The sequence below is a fragment of the Frieseomelitta varia genome, unplaced genomic scaffold (genome assembly GCF_011392965.1).
Source record: "Frieseomelitta varia isolate USP_RPSP 00005682 unplaced genomic scaffold, Fvar_1.2 scaffold_306, whole genome shotgun sequence".
Taxonomy (NCBI): Eukaryota; Metazoa; Arthropoda; class Insecta; order Hymenoptera; family Apidae; genus Frieseomelitta; species Frieseomelitta varia.
Window position 1 is genome coordinate 112641 of NW_025110042.1, and position 17682 is coordinate 130322.

The following is a 17682-nucleotide window of genomic DNA, read 5'->3' on the forward strand; positions in this document are numbered from 1 at the left end:
TCACGCGGAACGCGATTGGCTTGATATTTGAACGAATTTGAACACGTCCGACTATCGAATCGCACTCATTGGATAATGCTGATCAAGTAACTAAATATACTAAACGTTCAGTCCATGAATTGATAAGTAATCGTTGAAAAAACAAAAAAAAAAAAAATACCGTGCGTGTTTTACGTATACTTAAACATAATGTTGCATGCATATACGTGATAATAACAATAAGTATTCTTTGAAATATACTTCTTTACGCTCTCTTTGAAATATATTTTGGTATAAATTTGAATTATATTGCATAAGGAGGGAAACGTTTAGTTTTTTTAATTACGTAATATTGTATTTATATTTATTTTGTATTTTCATACTTTATGTTTATAGACGTTATATTAAACTACTAAACTTTTCTGATTTTTGCCAACAGATTTGCCTGAATATGGTATACCTGGTTTAAACATCTGTGTTTTCAAAAAAAAAAAAAAAAAAAGAAAATTCTGCTGATTTCTTTGTCTGCAAAGAATTGAGCTCCAATATTGTGTTTAATACTATTTCTTATATGATCCCCTTAACGCACAGAAAACATCTTCCCCAAAAATCATAAACTTCGTTATCATGATAAATTAGCATTTTGTTGGTTGGTAATCAGGTTTTACAAATAGAATTGTGGATATTTTTTATCTGTGTATAAATTTTGTATTTTATAGCATTAACAGTAAGGTCATTTAGTCAGTTTAGATTTTCTTAGTATTTTATTAGAAAAGTATCCTTCTTCTACCTAATGGAATCACAAATCACTGTGCGAGATGTCCTAATATGTCATAATATCGTAGAAATATTAATTTTTTTCATAGGTATCCAAAATCCCTCCTGTTTACGAACGCCCAACGGCCAGCAACATTTCATTTGAGAAAGGAGGCGTATTTAACGTATGTGTCCTCTTGGTGTTAATCCAAGACCCCGTTGACAAACCCAAGCTGATAATAAAATTTTAAGGAAATAAAATTCTAGGTTTCAAAGTCATGCAATCGTCAGCCGCGTCTGTCATTTGCTTCTCGTGGCGTGAGATCGTGGCCACCCGAGGAAGAGTCTTCACGCATCGATACAGTTCCTTTGCTGACCCCAACCATGGAGACGGAGTTGTTAAACGAGCCATGGGTATTCCCACAGTCAAAGACAAATGTTACCAAAGAAGACGAGAAAGCAACATCCTCCATATGGGAGGAGAACTTTCAGGATTTAAGCAGTTACATGGATCCGTTCCAGGGTCAATGCGATTTTCATACAGGTGAATCACCCACTTTTAAACTATCAGGTCAGTATAGTCATATCTCACTGGTCACGGAAACATTTCTATTAAAAAAAAGGTGCATGTTGTCTTTTATTTTGGCACTGTAATGTGTTTCAGGTACGAAATACGAGGGTAACAGCGTTTTGTCTTCACAAGAGGGGGTATTGAAAGATTTGATGAGTGTAGCAGACGAAGAAAAGTGGAGCGCGAAAATGAACAACGTTGGGACAACCGAGCATTTGAACAACAGTTGTCACAGCTTGCAATCTGTGTCAAATGTATCTAGCAAACATGAAAAAAAAGATAGTCCAGCAGAATCAAACACATCCAACTTGTGGTTAAAAGTATCAAAAGGATCAACAACTACTGTAAATACAAGTAAACAGAATGACACAGATGTTAGTACACCATTCCAATCGAGATATCAGATAGAGGAAATTGACTTGAACGATGCTTGCCCGACTTCGTTCGATTCCACAGAGAATCAACGTGAAACATGGGATATGTTACGAACAGTCGAAACCACTGGATCGGACACGTTCGATTTGTTGTCGTACCTTTGCGATGTAAGTTGACGCGTATAATTCTTCGAATCTATGAAAAAGGACTAATACCATGTATGCAGCCGATCAAAGAATCGGATTCAAGAAAATAACGTGTACTCTGTGTTGTAGGATGAAATGCATTCTCCGGAAGGTAGCGTTTCAACAGATTCTTCGGTATTATCGAAACCATGGTCGCCTTCCAAATTATCCACAACGATTCCACAAGCTAGTATGAAAGTGAAAACGGAGAAAAACGAGACTGTCGTCCCAGAGTGCACAAAAAATCGAACAGCAGCGTCAACAATAACTTCGTCTTCTATGGAGACTCCAGTAGTAGGAACAGAACGAACGAGGAGAGCAGAACGAACGAGGATATCGGTCAACAGCAAAATAGAGAAACCTTACAGCCGAGCGCGACGGGTGAAGGCAGTCCGAAAACGTTACACAGAGTCCGATTCGGACGATCGAACGTTCGTTTCGCATTATCGAGAATCTAGGGAGAAGAACAACGAAGCCTCAAGGAAATCACGTATGAATAAAAAAGCGAAAGAAACTGAAATGGCGAAGAAAGCGATCGAATTGGAACGGGACAATAGGATATTGAAGATGAAAGTCGAGGAACTCGAAAAACTTGTAACATCAATGCGCAGTGCGTTATTGAGATCCGCTTTAAAGAAAGAATTCTAAAAAGCGTTTCTTGTACTTGTTTAGAATGTTCATTGTGCGCTGGTTATCGCGCAAAATGATGTACTTCTCCTTTCCACTGTTTTTTTTCCTTTTTTTTTTTTTTTTTTTTTTTTAATGTTTTCTATCTGTTTTGTTGTATAAGAAGAGAATATATATATATACAGATGAACAGATATACGAATATTCACGCAATGAATGAATTTGAATTATATTGTTATATTCAATTAATCTCTTTTTTTATTTTATTTTCAATCGTTTATTTAAAGAAAATTGTTGAACTCTACATATGTATAATTTTATGTCACCGAAAGAGAAGGTGTATATGTTAACATTCTATGTAAGTGTTTCTTGCACAATATGTTTGTGTTTGTTATTTCTTTTTGTTCAAGGACATCTTATTGTTTTACAATGTTTGTAATGAGATTTACGTTCATGTAATTGAAGCGAACAAGCAGAGAAAAAAATATAAAAAATAAGATAAAGAGGCTGAAAATGGTGTAGTTTTCAGAACTTGTAATGGGGTAGTTTGTCCTTTTTATCGAAAAAAAAAAAAGATTACATAATCATATTTTGTTCAACCTTGTATTGTACCTGATAAGAAGTATAAATATAGAGGTCCGAACAAGATAAATTATGATCGGTAAGAATATAATTTTTTTACTGGCATGGGCACAATAGTGGCATGATGTATATTAATATTCGAATAAAGAATATGCTTCAAAATCTACCTCGTAGTGAAGAGAATTATTTTTGCAGACGAATGTAACCTAACGTGTTGAATAGTAAGGCATTTATATAAATTTAATAATTTCTATAAATTCTGTTTGCAAAGAAATCTTAATGTCTATAATGATTTCTTTGCGTGTATTTGTGGAAACATTACGAAGATGTTGTTCTATCATTAAGCAATGTAACACAATCGAAGCACTCAGAATTGTTTTTCCATCGCTTCAACAATGCTATGATGAATATTGAAAATTGTTTTATTTGCATGAAGATAAAAAATCGTACGTATAATGATTTTGGCATATAGATTACTGTGTAAGCTATGAATATATTGATATAGATCTTACATAATACTGTTCTATCTTGTAAATGCAATCATTTTTTTACTCTTATTTTAAGACATTCGAAAATATTCAAATTTTCCTAACCATATTTTAACTTTATACAAAATACGAGATGTATATTTTTATACTTTGTTTCATTTTATGTTTGCATGTTACATGTTAAACTGTGGAAAATATACTATCGGTTTATATTATGAAATATGTATACATTACAAATCCTACATTCTAAATGTGTAAAAAATTTGTTAATAAATACTATATCCTCCGAAAAATACAATCATTTTCATCGACCTGACTTAAATATAAAAAATTAAATTTATTAATTATTTATTAATTTATTAATTAAATTTATTATTAAGTTAATAAAAATTTATGTTTTTAATTTAAGCATTTAAAAGTTCAATAGAATTTTTAAATTTGAAAGAAAATTTTATAAATGAAGCGTTGCGACTTTTGAATTTTGAAAAATCCCGCCATGTTCAATAGTGGCGTCCATCTTGAATTGGATGGCGTGAATGCGAATATGGTTAAACATGAATTGCAGTTACTAATTACATTTTAAGTTGAATTTTAATAATTCATTAAATAAGCTTGCAATGCTAAAAGCTAGCTCACATTAATTTACATTTTTCAGTCAAATTTTTCACTACGTGTGTAACATTTAGAGTATAGAATTTCCAATAATTTCAAGCTTTATTATCCTTAAAGATACAATAAATACAATAATAAACTTACAGTCAATCAAGCAAGGCCGAAGTAGTCCAATTGCGTACTCGTCTGCCATTCCGTGGACGCAAATATCTCCATGATTTTCCAAAAATCTTCATCCATTAGTTTCTGCATACACACTACACATTCACGCATACATATATCATACTTAACTTATATCACACTTATATTATACGAAACCTCAGATAAATTTTCACCGCCGAATAAACCTCGTTTCAAGCTACTTGATCGCAAGTATCTCGTCTCTCTATTATCACGCGAAACACTATTATGAAACATTATAACGACGCGCGCGAACCGGCGGCGTTAAAGCACACGATTCGAAACTGCTGGCCGTTACGATCGAGCGCCAAACGCGACAGATGCGCGCGCATCGTTTCCTGCGCGGCGCGCTACCAGAGTTCAGTACGCTAGTAACAGGTGGTCCACGTTGATTGGTCGAGCAACGAGATTAGCAAAGGTTCGGTCGGGCAGCACGTGCAACCAGTCGCGCATTTACACGGAGAACGTGAACGCGCGTGTACCGTTTTTGAAAGTCGACTTTACCGATCGAAGATCAGTCTCTATCCGTGTCTGGCAACAGTCGCGAGCTTAAGCCGAAGAGCTTGTTTTCGCGAGCGCGAAACCGTCCGTATTGGTGGCCCGATACGTTCGTAGGTGCACGGGTGTTGGCTATCGATCCCGCTCGTCTCGATTTTCTGCATGTTCATTGGCGCCTCGGTTGCTAACAGTGCGTCGTATGGTACAGTGCGGGCACCGTTCGATCAGTGCTGTGGCCTTACGAGTTACGCTCAAGATATTTTGTGTAATTTTACCTGTTTCATCGATGTGATTCACCCTCGTGTCAACAGGAACTCGCGGTTCTCCAGCTTTTCTTTCGGTAAGCGGGCTCCGTATGTTACGCATTCTCTTTTTCAAATGGTATTTCTCAACGAGAGGCAAGTGTAGCTGCAATCGAGTGCACGTGTACGCGCGTGCATCGAATGCAAGTCGGTCACGTTAAGCCGGTGCTCCGTTCCATCTGGTGCAATTCGATTGCATCGAATGGGATGTATTGGGCGTGCGAGGGGGCTATAATTCCCTTTCGTGATTCATGCGGAGACAACTTACAACCACGCGCGTCTGTAACCACTTTCGGCAAATTTGTTTTTGCGCGACGGTGTGTACCAGTCTGGACAACCACTTGTCGCGCCAACCCATCTGTGACTCTATTTTCGCATTCTTTCTTTCGTGTTTATTTCTCCAATGACGTTCAATTCGTAGCACTACTCGAACAGAATTCACACATGCTAAATATATTGTCGAGCAATTTGTTTTGGAGAGATTCATTCATTTTATTTAACGACACATTGCCTCTCGATTTATGTGCATAATGTGCGAGTTTAGAGATATTTTCAACATTTTTTAAAACATTCTTCAGACTATTTCTAATAAATTATATCTATATATATAACAGTAACAATAAATTATATCTATATATAACTGTATTTAACACTAATCTTCTAATATAACTATATTTTTCACTAAACTATATCTAAGCTTGTTACTATTTTCTGAATGATAAGAATAGATATATTATACTATATATAATCTAATCTATTATGTATAATATTATGTATCTATTATGTATAATACAGTTTGTAATACAATGTAGTTTGCAATAATTTTACAGTACAATAATTTTAATAGTTTACAATAATTTTACAGTAGAATAATTTTAATAGTTTGTAATGTAATACAGTTTGTAACAATTCTTTGGCGCTAAATTTAAATGTGTCGTTTGGCAACGCGTCAATGTTTTTGGAATTTCTTTTCATATTATACTCGGTTATACCGAAATGGAAATGGACTTTCCGGGATAGATAGTGGGACATGCAGGCGTTTAATGGGAATGTGAAAACTAACAGTAATGATGATACCAGGTACCTTATGTGAAAGCTGAATGCGGGTAGGAGAGACGAGCTTTCGATTTAGTTTGAAAGCGTTAAAGGGCACGATCGGCATTACGTTAACGTAGATAAAATATTAATCGATGCTGTTTCAAAATGTTATCTATAACTCTTCCGCATACATTTGCATGCAAAAAAAGATATCAAATCTTTCACGTGTTTTTTAATCTGTTTTGTAGAATTGTAAAACGAGACGCGACAGATTTATTACGGTATAAATTCTATTTCGGGGCGTGATTTTTCCATTAAGCGAAAGTAGAAATTACGTGTATTATATTGACTAGGGTTTCTAATATTGGAGAAAAAAATTAGCCTTTTTATTTTAATTAAACTTTTCGATGGAAAGGATCAGTAACGAAATTGAAAAATTGTTGATACATCTAAGTAAGTTTTTGCGGTCGTTCCGAACTATCAAAGAGCGAGAAGTTTCTGTTTAAAAATTCCGAGTAAAAAATACAACGACATCGTACGCTTCGTTTGAACCGTAATTGAAGATATATATATCGCACTCCACGCTCGTGTTCATTCTGGAAAAAACGTTACCGCCCGTTATCTCGATCCTGCTATCGATCCAAGATACCTACGCACATGACACGTGCCTGCTAAATAAATGCCTTTCATTAAAGTAATTGGAAAAAACAGAAGACAACTTTTGTTCATGTTTACATTCCCAGAGAGTAAAAAAAGTATCGCAGCATTTTTCTAACTTTTGGTCAATGCTTCTACTCAAACATTTTGAAACGAAATATTCATTTTATGTTACACGATGAATGTATCAACAATTATTGATCATCGTACACAACAGTAATTACTTTAGATTAATGTCACTCGAACGTAAGATACGAATTGTTACACTGTAACATTTTAATTGAGATGTAGAACGGTAATTAAAATTGAAATTGCAACGAAGATGTGGTTCCTATTCTGCACAATATCAATTCCAGCATATTACGTTATAAATATTACACGTATAACAGACCAGGAATTTGGAGCTTGGTTGGAACTTTCGTCACAAGCGCTCTCGATTTCTTTTCACAATTGTCAATCAATCGTTTCTTTGAAATACAGTTCTGATTGATATTGACAATTACATAGAATCCTTTCCACTCGACTGAAAGGTCGGACGCGAGGCGGACGATTGGTTTTAAGTTTATTGGTGGGACAGAGATAATGTCGTGCGATCGAGGGGGAAAGAATCAAACATTCTGTTTGACGCACATTTGGCAACGTATATTCAGGAAGAATAACAGACCTCGCCAATTTACTCGCAGCTGTTGATAATTGCCCGGAATCGTGCAAACACGACGCGCGAACATTATTTAGGCATTAAGGCTTCATAACGCTCTCGTAGACTCTCGTTTGGAAATTCTCCCTATGGCAGACACAATTTCAATTGCTCCCTAGCAACAAGCACAAATTTTCAACGAAATTTTTCTTTCGCGAACGAACTTTTCGCTTTCGGTCAGAGCGTGAATCACGGGAACGACATGGAAATTTCTTTCCTTCTTACGCAACGACGAATTCGTAATTCGTTTCGAATGTCTCATCACTCTCTTATTTGGCGAGGACAACGCACTTAACTCGATACTTAACCCGGGTTAACGACTGCAACTACGAATTTTGTAGTGTGCTTGCCCGACGATTTAGTAGAAGGGTACACACGTACAAAGATAGAAAAGCTTCGTTACTTATCACTTACGACCCTGTTTGTTTAGCATGAGTTTCACAAAAAGTAAAAGGAAATTTCCTTTTTTCTCGCCACGAAGAAACTCTTCAATTGTTTCCCACGAGCGAACGCGTCATTTAGCAACGCGCGTTCGATTCTCCTTCCGTTCGCGAGATTATTAGATGTACGTATATCTATTTAACTCGTACAGACAGGTCCATTGATCTCGTTAGCGGCGTGCAACAAGCTACAGGTCAGACATTTTCGTCGTGTTGCGTCACGTTGGAATCTAATAACTATAATCTAGAACTGCCGAAAATGGTCGGTATAATCTGTAATTTTTCTTAGATACTTTATGGTGTATTTCAGACTTAAATGATTTCTCTTTTTTTTTTTTTGTAAAAATGTATGGAACAGAAGCATTGTGTTACAAAGTTTCCCTATTTTTTTATTTTTTATTTTTTTTATTTTATGTCTCTCGTAATTTTTTTCTCTTTTTTTTTTTACTTTAATGTCTCGGAAATTGTATTTATATAATACTTTATATTTGATACTTTGTTGGTAGTTTTCTCCTCGCATTTGTACATACGTACCGCAAATGTGCGAGAAAATTTGCAATTTGCATTTGTCATGGCCGTTTCACTTAAAAATGTTTTTCATTTCGTCCAGCACGTAACAAACGTCTTTCTATGAGTCTTTAAATAGCCATTGACGCGCGTAGAGATAAGAAAAGGAGGAGAGAAAGAGAGAGAAAGAGAGAAAGAGAGAAATTAATGATTTCTGAAAAACGTTTTGCCTTCAGAGAGAGTGTCGGTCTACCGATATCCTTGGAAGACAATGAATCCTCGAGGAGTGATCGACGTGTCCGTGTTCGTCTGATCGTTCTTTATCCTCCATGGGCAGACCGTGCGGGTATTCATCATTGACTGGCAACGGCACGGCACTACCAACGATCGAGCAAGCTTAGGATCATGGAATTTTATGACGTGGGAAGCAGCGACCTTAGAGAATTGTGGGAGTCCTATCTCTCCGAACCGGTAAGCACACTCACTTTATTTCAATTTTTTTATTGCTTATGGATAGTTACTGGCAATTTGTACGTACGCGTAGACGCTCGAGGAAATGTCGAGGAAAGTATTCGATCAGTTTCCGAGAGTATTTATGTTATCAGATGAGTTATGAATTTTCGCGTCCGGGTGAACGATTGATAGGAAACGAGCGTCAAAGGAGGAAAAAAGAGAGAACAAAAAAAAAAAAAAATAGGCGGGACGCGTGTTTCGTGTTTCTGCTTCCTGTTTCCGCGGACACAGATTGCATTGTCCCAGCTTGTTAACGTGTAATTAGTTTGTCTGTAGATGAGCAACAGAGATTGAACCGAAGCGTTTCGCTTCCGTACGTTTTCTGGATTCGCTGGAGGCCTCGTCTTCGGCATTGATTCGTTAATTGCCCGTTTTAAAGGCGGAAGTTTGCTGCATTCGGTTGTTCGTGGCAAAGTGTTCTCGGTCGAATCGAGGAAATTGGCGTTAGTGATATTGGTGCACTGCGCGCACTTGGAAACGAAAGTAAAATTTAGTTTGAAATCGTGTCTTTTTAAAATTCTTTATTTGTTTAGATTCACGAATTGTTCAATTTTTCTTTATCTTCTTTTTAAAATTCAACCTCTTTGAGCAGAGAAAATTCAAAATTTTTGTCTTTTAAAACACGTTTATCGCGACTGTTCGGCTACCTAATTAACTTATCCCGGCTATTTTCGTCTTGTTCAGGAGTAGAACTTGCGTAATTATAATGGAACATCTTGTCGTGATTATTTTGCGAAACGCGAGTTACCGCGCTGTTTCATTGCAGCTCAGTCGTTTTATACGTCTCTTAAAATTCGCGCTGGAAGTTATTTTATAACACGGCTGAGAATGTTTAGTATCGGAGTGTAAATCGCTGGACGTATTAGTGTCTAGTTCGTTCATTTATATGTATAAATATAACTTGTCACTCCGTACCCTTCCACATATTTGCATATTTTTCTGTGCCGGAACAAATGAGAAAGAAATATTCCTGCTCACATTTCTGGTTTTTCAAACGTTCGTCATCGTTGTCTGAAAATCTCTAAAAGTTCGTCGAAATTGTTTTCTCCTTGGAAATCGAAATTACCTTCGATTGCAATTCTACGTAACGTTATTTGGTTATTTGTCATTGGAAAATTTGTGACACTTAGTTTTTCTCAATATGGTCGAAGGAAATTATTTGTTATTTGTGCAAGCAATAAGGAGATAAAAATAATTATAGAAATACGGTGCACGTTGAAGACTTAAAGAATAATCAAAAAAATTCCTTCTGATAAGTCTAAAGTCATAATTATCTTTGCCTGCCTGTAAAAAGTCATTCGTGAAAATATTTTGAAATGAACGAAATTAAATCAGAAAAAAAAAAAATGTGATTATTCGACCAATATTTACTGGAGAGATTATTTGTCAGTACGATTCATTCTGATTCGTACGGTTGCGTCATCTGTACCGTATTGTATTGTAGCTATTATTATATCAATCGCAACTTCCTTTTTTTCTGATCTCTTCTGTTTCTTTCACCAACCAATTGCATTACCACTAATTACCATCCGATGGAATTCGCCTTCCTATCGAATATTCATAATTTCCTTACCACTTGACCCGTCGTCCTCTTTCTACCAACCTTCCTTAACGATCGTGTTTCCTTCGAGCGTGGAATCTTTATTAATGACACGCGATTGCGGGCAAATTGTGCTGTCACCTCGTCGAACAATTACGCTCCTTTTCGTTTTTTTATAATTCAACTGGTAAATGGTCATTGATTCATTCCATTAGCGCGTTAAGCGATGGAGTAAGCAATGGTAATGATTATTTCGCGCAGTTGGCTGCCCAAGGATTAATATTTCTCTTTTCTTAAAATTCATGAAATTACTGAACACTAACGTGTTTAGGATTGTACAGCAATATCTCGGTCTGGTTTGATTATAAAAATATTCATTGTCTCTCGCACTAGGGACGAAGATTTGCTTTTCTTTTCGTCCTTCGTTACGTGACAAAGTGAAGCCGTTGGAAGATTTGAAACGATGGAAAATGATGTCCTAAAATTAGTAAAAAACTGTTTTCTAGTTTCTTATTAATAAGAATATTATTAATAAGAATTATTCTTATTATTCTTATTAATAAGTGAAGTCGTCGGAACATTTGGCGATGGTAAAACGATGGAAGATGGTGTTCTAAAATTAGTAAAAGACTGTTTTCTAGTTTTTTATTAATAACAATATTGTTAATAAGAATTATTCTTATTTATCTTATTATTCTTATTATTCTTATTAATAAGTAAAGTCGTTGGCGATGGTGAAACGATGGAAGATGGTGTCCTAAAATTAGTAAAAAACTGTTTTCTAGTTTCTTGTTAATAAGAATATTATTAATAAGAATTATTCTTATTTATCTTATTATCTTATTATTCTTTTTATTTTTATTAATAAGTGAAGTCTTTGGAAGATTTGGCGATGGTAAAACCATGGAAGATAGTGTCCTAAAATTAATAAAAAACTGTTTTCTAGTTTCTTATTAATAAGAATATTATTAATAAGAATTCTTCTTATTATTCTTTTTATTCTTATTATTCTTATTAATAAATGAAGTCGTTGGAAGATTTGGCGATGGTGAAACGATGGAAAATGATGTTCATGGAACGTTCGTAAAAATAACTGATCGTGTCTGTGAATTCTAGATCGCCAAGTTAACGAGCATCTGTTTTCTGCGTACACGCGCAGACACCTCCGTGTGGAATAGTAATCTCGATTCGTAAAACAGGTTTCGAATTCTCCTAAAAATTAGTAAAAAAAGGAAAAAACTGTTTTCTAGTTTTTCAGAATCGATTTCACCAATTAATTAATTCGATATACATTGGAAATATTCTTCTCGTAAGAACGAACGACTCGATCAAGGTTGAACTTTATTATGAATTTTAAGCTCGAAATTCAAAGACGGTCGGAGAAAAATGTAGTCAGATTCTAGCCGATTGCAAGGCACAGTCGAGTTAGGTAATTCTCGGTAATTCTTCGCTTTTGTGGCCTCGTCTTCATAGAGCAGCAGAACGTGGATTCTTTTCCCGTTAAGTTTAACGACTCCGCTCGCTGGAAAGTGTATATACACGCCTCTCTGCAATATCGTCTGAGAGATGACGTAATTGAGTAAAAGGGGATTGATCGCCTCCTCCTCCCTCCCCCCCCCCCAAATATGACGAGCCATCCGCGGAGGCACAGATTGCCTTTCAGTTTCTATTATGGGCAGAGATTTGTTGGGAAAAAGGTTCGGTTGGCAACCGAAAGGCAAATTCTTTGAAACTTCCCGCCTTCGTCGTGCACGCTGATGCATTTTCTGCTTCCTCACGTCGCCGCATATTTACGCTTTTGTACGCTAACGGCGTTCGAGCGTACAAAAAATATATTGAGAAAAATCGATTCAGGATATATCTCATTGTCCCTTGATACAGCGAAACGAAATAGTTATTGCTGTAAGTTGAGTAAGATTGTGACTAATCCAGCGAATGGTTCTTTTAAAGAAAAAAAATAGGTGTCCAACGTTTTAGACCTTCTGAACCTCGTAGCTTACATATTTTTTTATCAGTTCAATCTAAATTATATTTATTAACTTATATTTATATTATATTTATATTATTATTAACTTATATTTATATTATATTTATATTATAATTATATTATTATTAACTTATATTTATATTATATTTATATTATAATTATATTATTATTAAATTATATTTATATTATATTTATATTATAATTATATTATTATTAACTTATATTTATATTATATTTATATTATATTTATATTATTATTATCTTATATTTATATTATATTTATATTATTATTAACTTATATTTATATTATATTTATATTATTATTAACTTATATTTATATTATATTTATATCATTATTATCTTATATTTACACTATATTTATATCATTATTAACTTATATTTATACTATATTTATATCATTATTAACTGTCATTTATATTATTTACGGAGATATTAATTTATTTCATATTGAGGCAATATTGATTAGAAAAATATATTTATATTAAATCAAAAGAGTAAACTAGAAAATAAAAAATATTTCGTTGGCTCTTGGAAATTATTCGTAATTAATCACTCTGACATTAAATTTAAAAGAAAGGCACGATTATTCAAATAATAAAATTCTTATTCAATTGTTCCAATTTTGGTTATGCCGTCTGACACAGACAGTTACGTGACTAGTGGAATTTCTCTTTGAACTCTCACAGGGGCGTGAGGATGAAAGAGACGGAGGAGTATTCTTTCTGAAATAAATCTCAGCCTCAGTTCCTGTATCGTTAACAACGGCGATTCGTTGTGTCTCCGCGAGATCAAAGATTGTTTCCTTCCAATTATCGTGTCGTTTCTCGACACGATTATTTTTGACGCGATCGTTGTGCAAGCGACGATTTAAAACGATGTGGGACGTGTCACATGTACCAAATTGCAGTAAAACTAGGGTACGAGTCGCCAAGGACTCGGATTATACGGCCTGGAACAATGGTGGTCGGCGAAATCGCCTGAATCTTCGTTTAGAATTGAAACCTCCACTGAAACTGAACTAACAGCATCTTGACTAGCCTTAGAGAAATTTCCTAAGAGTGGAGTTGAAGACTTGTCTCTATTCTTTAATTGGAAAATATCTGGATCTTGCGAGACTTTTGTTTCTTCTATTTAAAAAACAGTAGGATGCTGCGAGGAGAAAACTTTGACGAGAACTTTGAAGGAAATGTTCTTCAACTAGGTGCAAGTGAGTCGAAAAGAAAGAATAAAATTTTTTGCTGGAGTCGAGTTTGAAAATTCCAATGAAAAGTGTAGAATAAAGAAAGAATTCTTTGTCTAAGGCGTCAGTTTCAAGAGGATAGAATATTTCAGTATGTTTCGTTAAGAGTTGCCTCGGATTTTCTCGGATATTTTCGTACGAATTTCGTAGAATAACCATCCGTTAATTGTTCTTTCCTGTGTCACGTTTAGAATTGGCCAATTGTAAGTTCAAGCAACCAGTAAGATAAATTATTAAGCACGACTTTCTCTCGAAAACGAGGAAGCGAGCTAGTCGCAAATTACGGGACACCCTGTACAGCAAATGCAGACTTTGAGGGCAGCGTCTTCCATATTCAATGACCGTCGATTAAGTATCTAATCTAATTAGGCCTGGCGATAAGGCGAAGCATGGCGTCGTGTCAGTGGCAGCCACCACTAACAACGTTGTGGTTGGCTGATTTTTGGTGCAAAAGCCGGAAGCAACCGTGCTCCGAGCTCATGAGCGGAAACACGTAGCTGAGGAGGAAGCAACACTCGTGATACCACGAGATCATTTTCTTTCCAGTATGCGTGCCCATATTTCACGACGAACCGCGTATGTATTCTCGCGTCACGTTACATTTTAGAATAATTTTCCAAACTAATTCTCGATCATTTTACATAAGTAATACGAAGCGTTATACTACGTCATTAATGATGATTTGTTGTTGTTTCTGAGTATTAATTACGATCTACTTCACTGATAAACGTTCGCATAAAATTATACGTAATGGCTGTTTGAGAAACGCATTTCCTGGTGTCGTATCGTAAAGTTGCACATTCTCTGTTTGTTATAGTTTGTTTATCGATTCAGGCCAATTCCATTCAGAAGTTTCCTAAGACATTGATAATTTATCAGGGTGTAAAATCAATCCTTGAATTTAAACGAAATCACCACTTATAAGAAGTAAATCGTAAAGTTCACATTAATATTTCCATTCGTTTCCACAACTATTTCCGGGCAAAGCTCAGTTTATTTCATTTGATTTCAATTGCATTCGATTTTAATTTAATCTGTCATTTGATAAATATTCGAAATAACGTTTGGTGGATCGTGCGACTCGGTGTTTCCTTGAATAATGTGAAATCGAGGACTGGCTTGTTTGTGAAAACGGTGCCGGTTCGTTTCGTTGAGCGGCGGCGTGTGTTCATTCAGCATTCTCGTCGAGGCGTACGCGCGTTTTTTACCTTACGCTGGTCTCGCTTCCTTGGTCTTGCTTCAGTCACGCATCAGTACAACCCGTAGGAACAAATTGGAAAGGATGAAGGTTGTTCGCGAGGAGTTCACTGTACCATGGCCTCTAATGTCCACGATCTGGATGTCACGTCGCGGATCGAGATTTTTTTCCACGAAAGTCGAACGCCAGTCTCTCGACACGGTTCTTCCATCGTTCGTCTTCGCTGTGAAAAAAACTGAAACTCGACGAAAATTCGAAATCTTCGACGTTCGAGACGAGTCGAGAAGACTCGAGTGTTTTGAAAAAATAGAATACTTACAATCTTTACAAAATTGCACAATTTACTCGAGCTTTCATTGTTACATTCTAACGTTTCTAACGGTATCTTTTTTAGTTTGGAACTGTAACATTTTCTCATGAACTTTAATTGAACTTATTCAACTTTCATTTATTGTTTGTTATTTATAATTTTATTCAAACTTTATTTATTATTTTTTGTTTATAATTTTATTCAAACTTTATTTATTATTTATTGTTTATAATTTTATTTAAACTTCATTTATTATTTATTATTTATAATTTTATTTAAACTTTATTTATTATTTATTATTTATTATTTATTCAAACTTTATTTATTATTTATTCAAACTTTTATTTATTACTTATTATTTATAATTTTATTCAAACTTTATTTATTATTTATTATTTGTAATTTTATTCAAACTTTATTTATTATTTATTATTTGTAATTTTATTCAAACTTTATTTATTATTTATAATTTTATTCAAACTTTATTTATTATTCATTATTTATAATTTTATTTAAACTTTATTTATTATTTATTGTTTATAATTTTATTCGAACTTTATTATTTATTATTTATAATTTCATTTAAACTTTATTTATTATTTATTATTTATAATTTTATTTAAACTTTATTTATTATTCATTATTTATAATTTTATTCAAACTTTATTTATTATTCATTATTTATAATTTTATTCAAACTTTATTTATTATTTATTGTTTATAATTTTATTCGAACTTTATTATTTATTATTTATTATTTATAATTTCATTTAAACTTTATTTATTATTTATTATTTATAATTTTATTCAAGCTTTGTTTATTATTTACTGTTTATAATTTGATTCAAACTTTATTTATTATTCATTATTTATAATTTTATTTAAACTTTATTTATTATTTAATAATTTTTAAATCAGAAATTGCGTTTTATAAAAGCAGAGAAAGTATCCGATGAATTGCAAACAACTGCAATTCAATTAATTATTAATAAGAGACAAAATTGAACAAAATAAATAGGAAGTCTGACTACGCGTTACCGTGGAAAAAGTAGGAGATCTCCCCAGTCGGTCATACAGGGATTTACTTTAAAGCGGGAAGATCTCCCCATCCGGTTGGCTAACAATAAATGCCGAAGGATTTGAAAATTTCGAGGAAATTATTTTAATATTGTCGTAATATTATTTGAATACTCTTTGAAAATTATTTTAATGTTGCTTCAACATTATTCCAATACTGTTTAACAATTATTTCAATATTGCATTTGATTAAATACTGCGACGATATACTTTCTATCTCTTCCACGTTATAAAAATCATATCACTATTCTCGGCAGAGTCAGAAATATGCGAATATTTTTAATATTTCACCACTCGGTTCGTTTTCTTTTTACGTAAAAATGGCGTCCGCTGTTACTACCTTAGTTAGCCATGTACGTTTTACAAGGACGACACGATAATTGTGTCTGTTCATACAGATAACTGTTGCTTGCGCGCTATTTCCCACTCTTTCGTTTTCTTCTTCTTTTTCTTTTTCTTTTTTTTTTTTTTTTTAATAAACGGAGGCTACGACATTATCAGATGTTAGAAATCGTAGAACACGATTGTTAATTTGACATTAAATGTCGGCAAAATCTTCGGATCGTTTGATCATTTTATCTACTGAGCGGTAATCGAACGAGTTTGTTTGATCAACCTAAATTTACACACTACGATTTTCATACAAATTGTTTCGATTAATGTTCCATTGATATTTGCAATTGCCTGAGAGGAAGCGTGCACTTTCGGTTCTATTTTAATCTAACGATTAAGTTATCGAAGCGTGACAACACCGCTATTTACTGCGATTCTTCGCAATTCTAAAGTCCGTGGCCGGCATGTAATTCGACAAAGATTTTTTCTTTCTTAATAACCATGTTTCTCTGTTACACATCTTTTTCGTTTTTCTTTTTTTTTTTTTTTATCAGCCGTTTGAATGCTATCGGAGGAAACAGATAAAGCGTACTACAATTACTAGGTAAACTGGCTTCTGCTGAACGAATCAAAGCCTTTCGCTGCCTTTGAAATTTCCTCCGAAAAAATTCTTCCATCTTCGCGCAGCTTTAAACAAAAAAATCTTATGTTCGTATTTTCGCTACCAAAGAAAATTTTTACTCCTCCGAAAAGTAGATTAGAATATTTGGATATTCATGTTTTCGCTACCAAATGAAATTTTTAGCTCTAAGAAAAAGAAATAGATTAGAATATTTAAATATTCATATTTTCGATACCAAAGAAAATTTTTACTCCTTCGAAAAGTAAATTAGAATATTTGGATATTCATGTTTTCGCTACCAAATGAAATTTTTAGCTCTAAGAAAAAGAAATAGATTAGAATATTTA

The 17682-nt window shown here is 34.0% G+C and overlaps 1 protein-coding gene and 1 long non-coding RNA gene across 3 annotated transcripts; both read left to right on the top strand.

Annotated features, from left to right (window-relative positions):
• The first annotated feature begins 414 nt into the window (after positions 1-414).
• LOC122529738 lies at positions 415-3241 on the top strand. Its single transcript, XM_043656149.1, has 5 exons — positions 415-433; positions 846-920; positions 1003-1306; positions 1400-1848; positions 1957-3241. Exons 1-5 carry the CDS (start codon positions 431-433, stop codon positions 2512-2514), a joined length of 1389 nt encoding a protein of 462 aa, XP_043512084.1. The 5' UTR covers positions 415-430; the 3' UTR covers positions 2515-3241.
• Positions 3242-4798: 1557 nt separating this feature from the next.
• On the top strand, positions 4799-15271 carry LOC122529740. 2 transcript variants are annotated; one of them, XR_006306851.1, is made up of 3 exons: positions 4799-5193; positions 8731-8965; positions 15039-15271. It is a non-coding gene; the product is annotated as an uncharacterized LOC122529740 (long non-coding RNA). The 2 variants fall into 2 exon arrangements; XR_006306852.1 differs by having other exon boundaries at positions 15062-15271.
• Positions 15272-17682: the final 2411 nt, after the last annotated feature.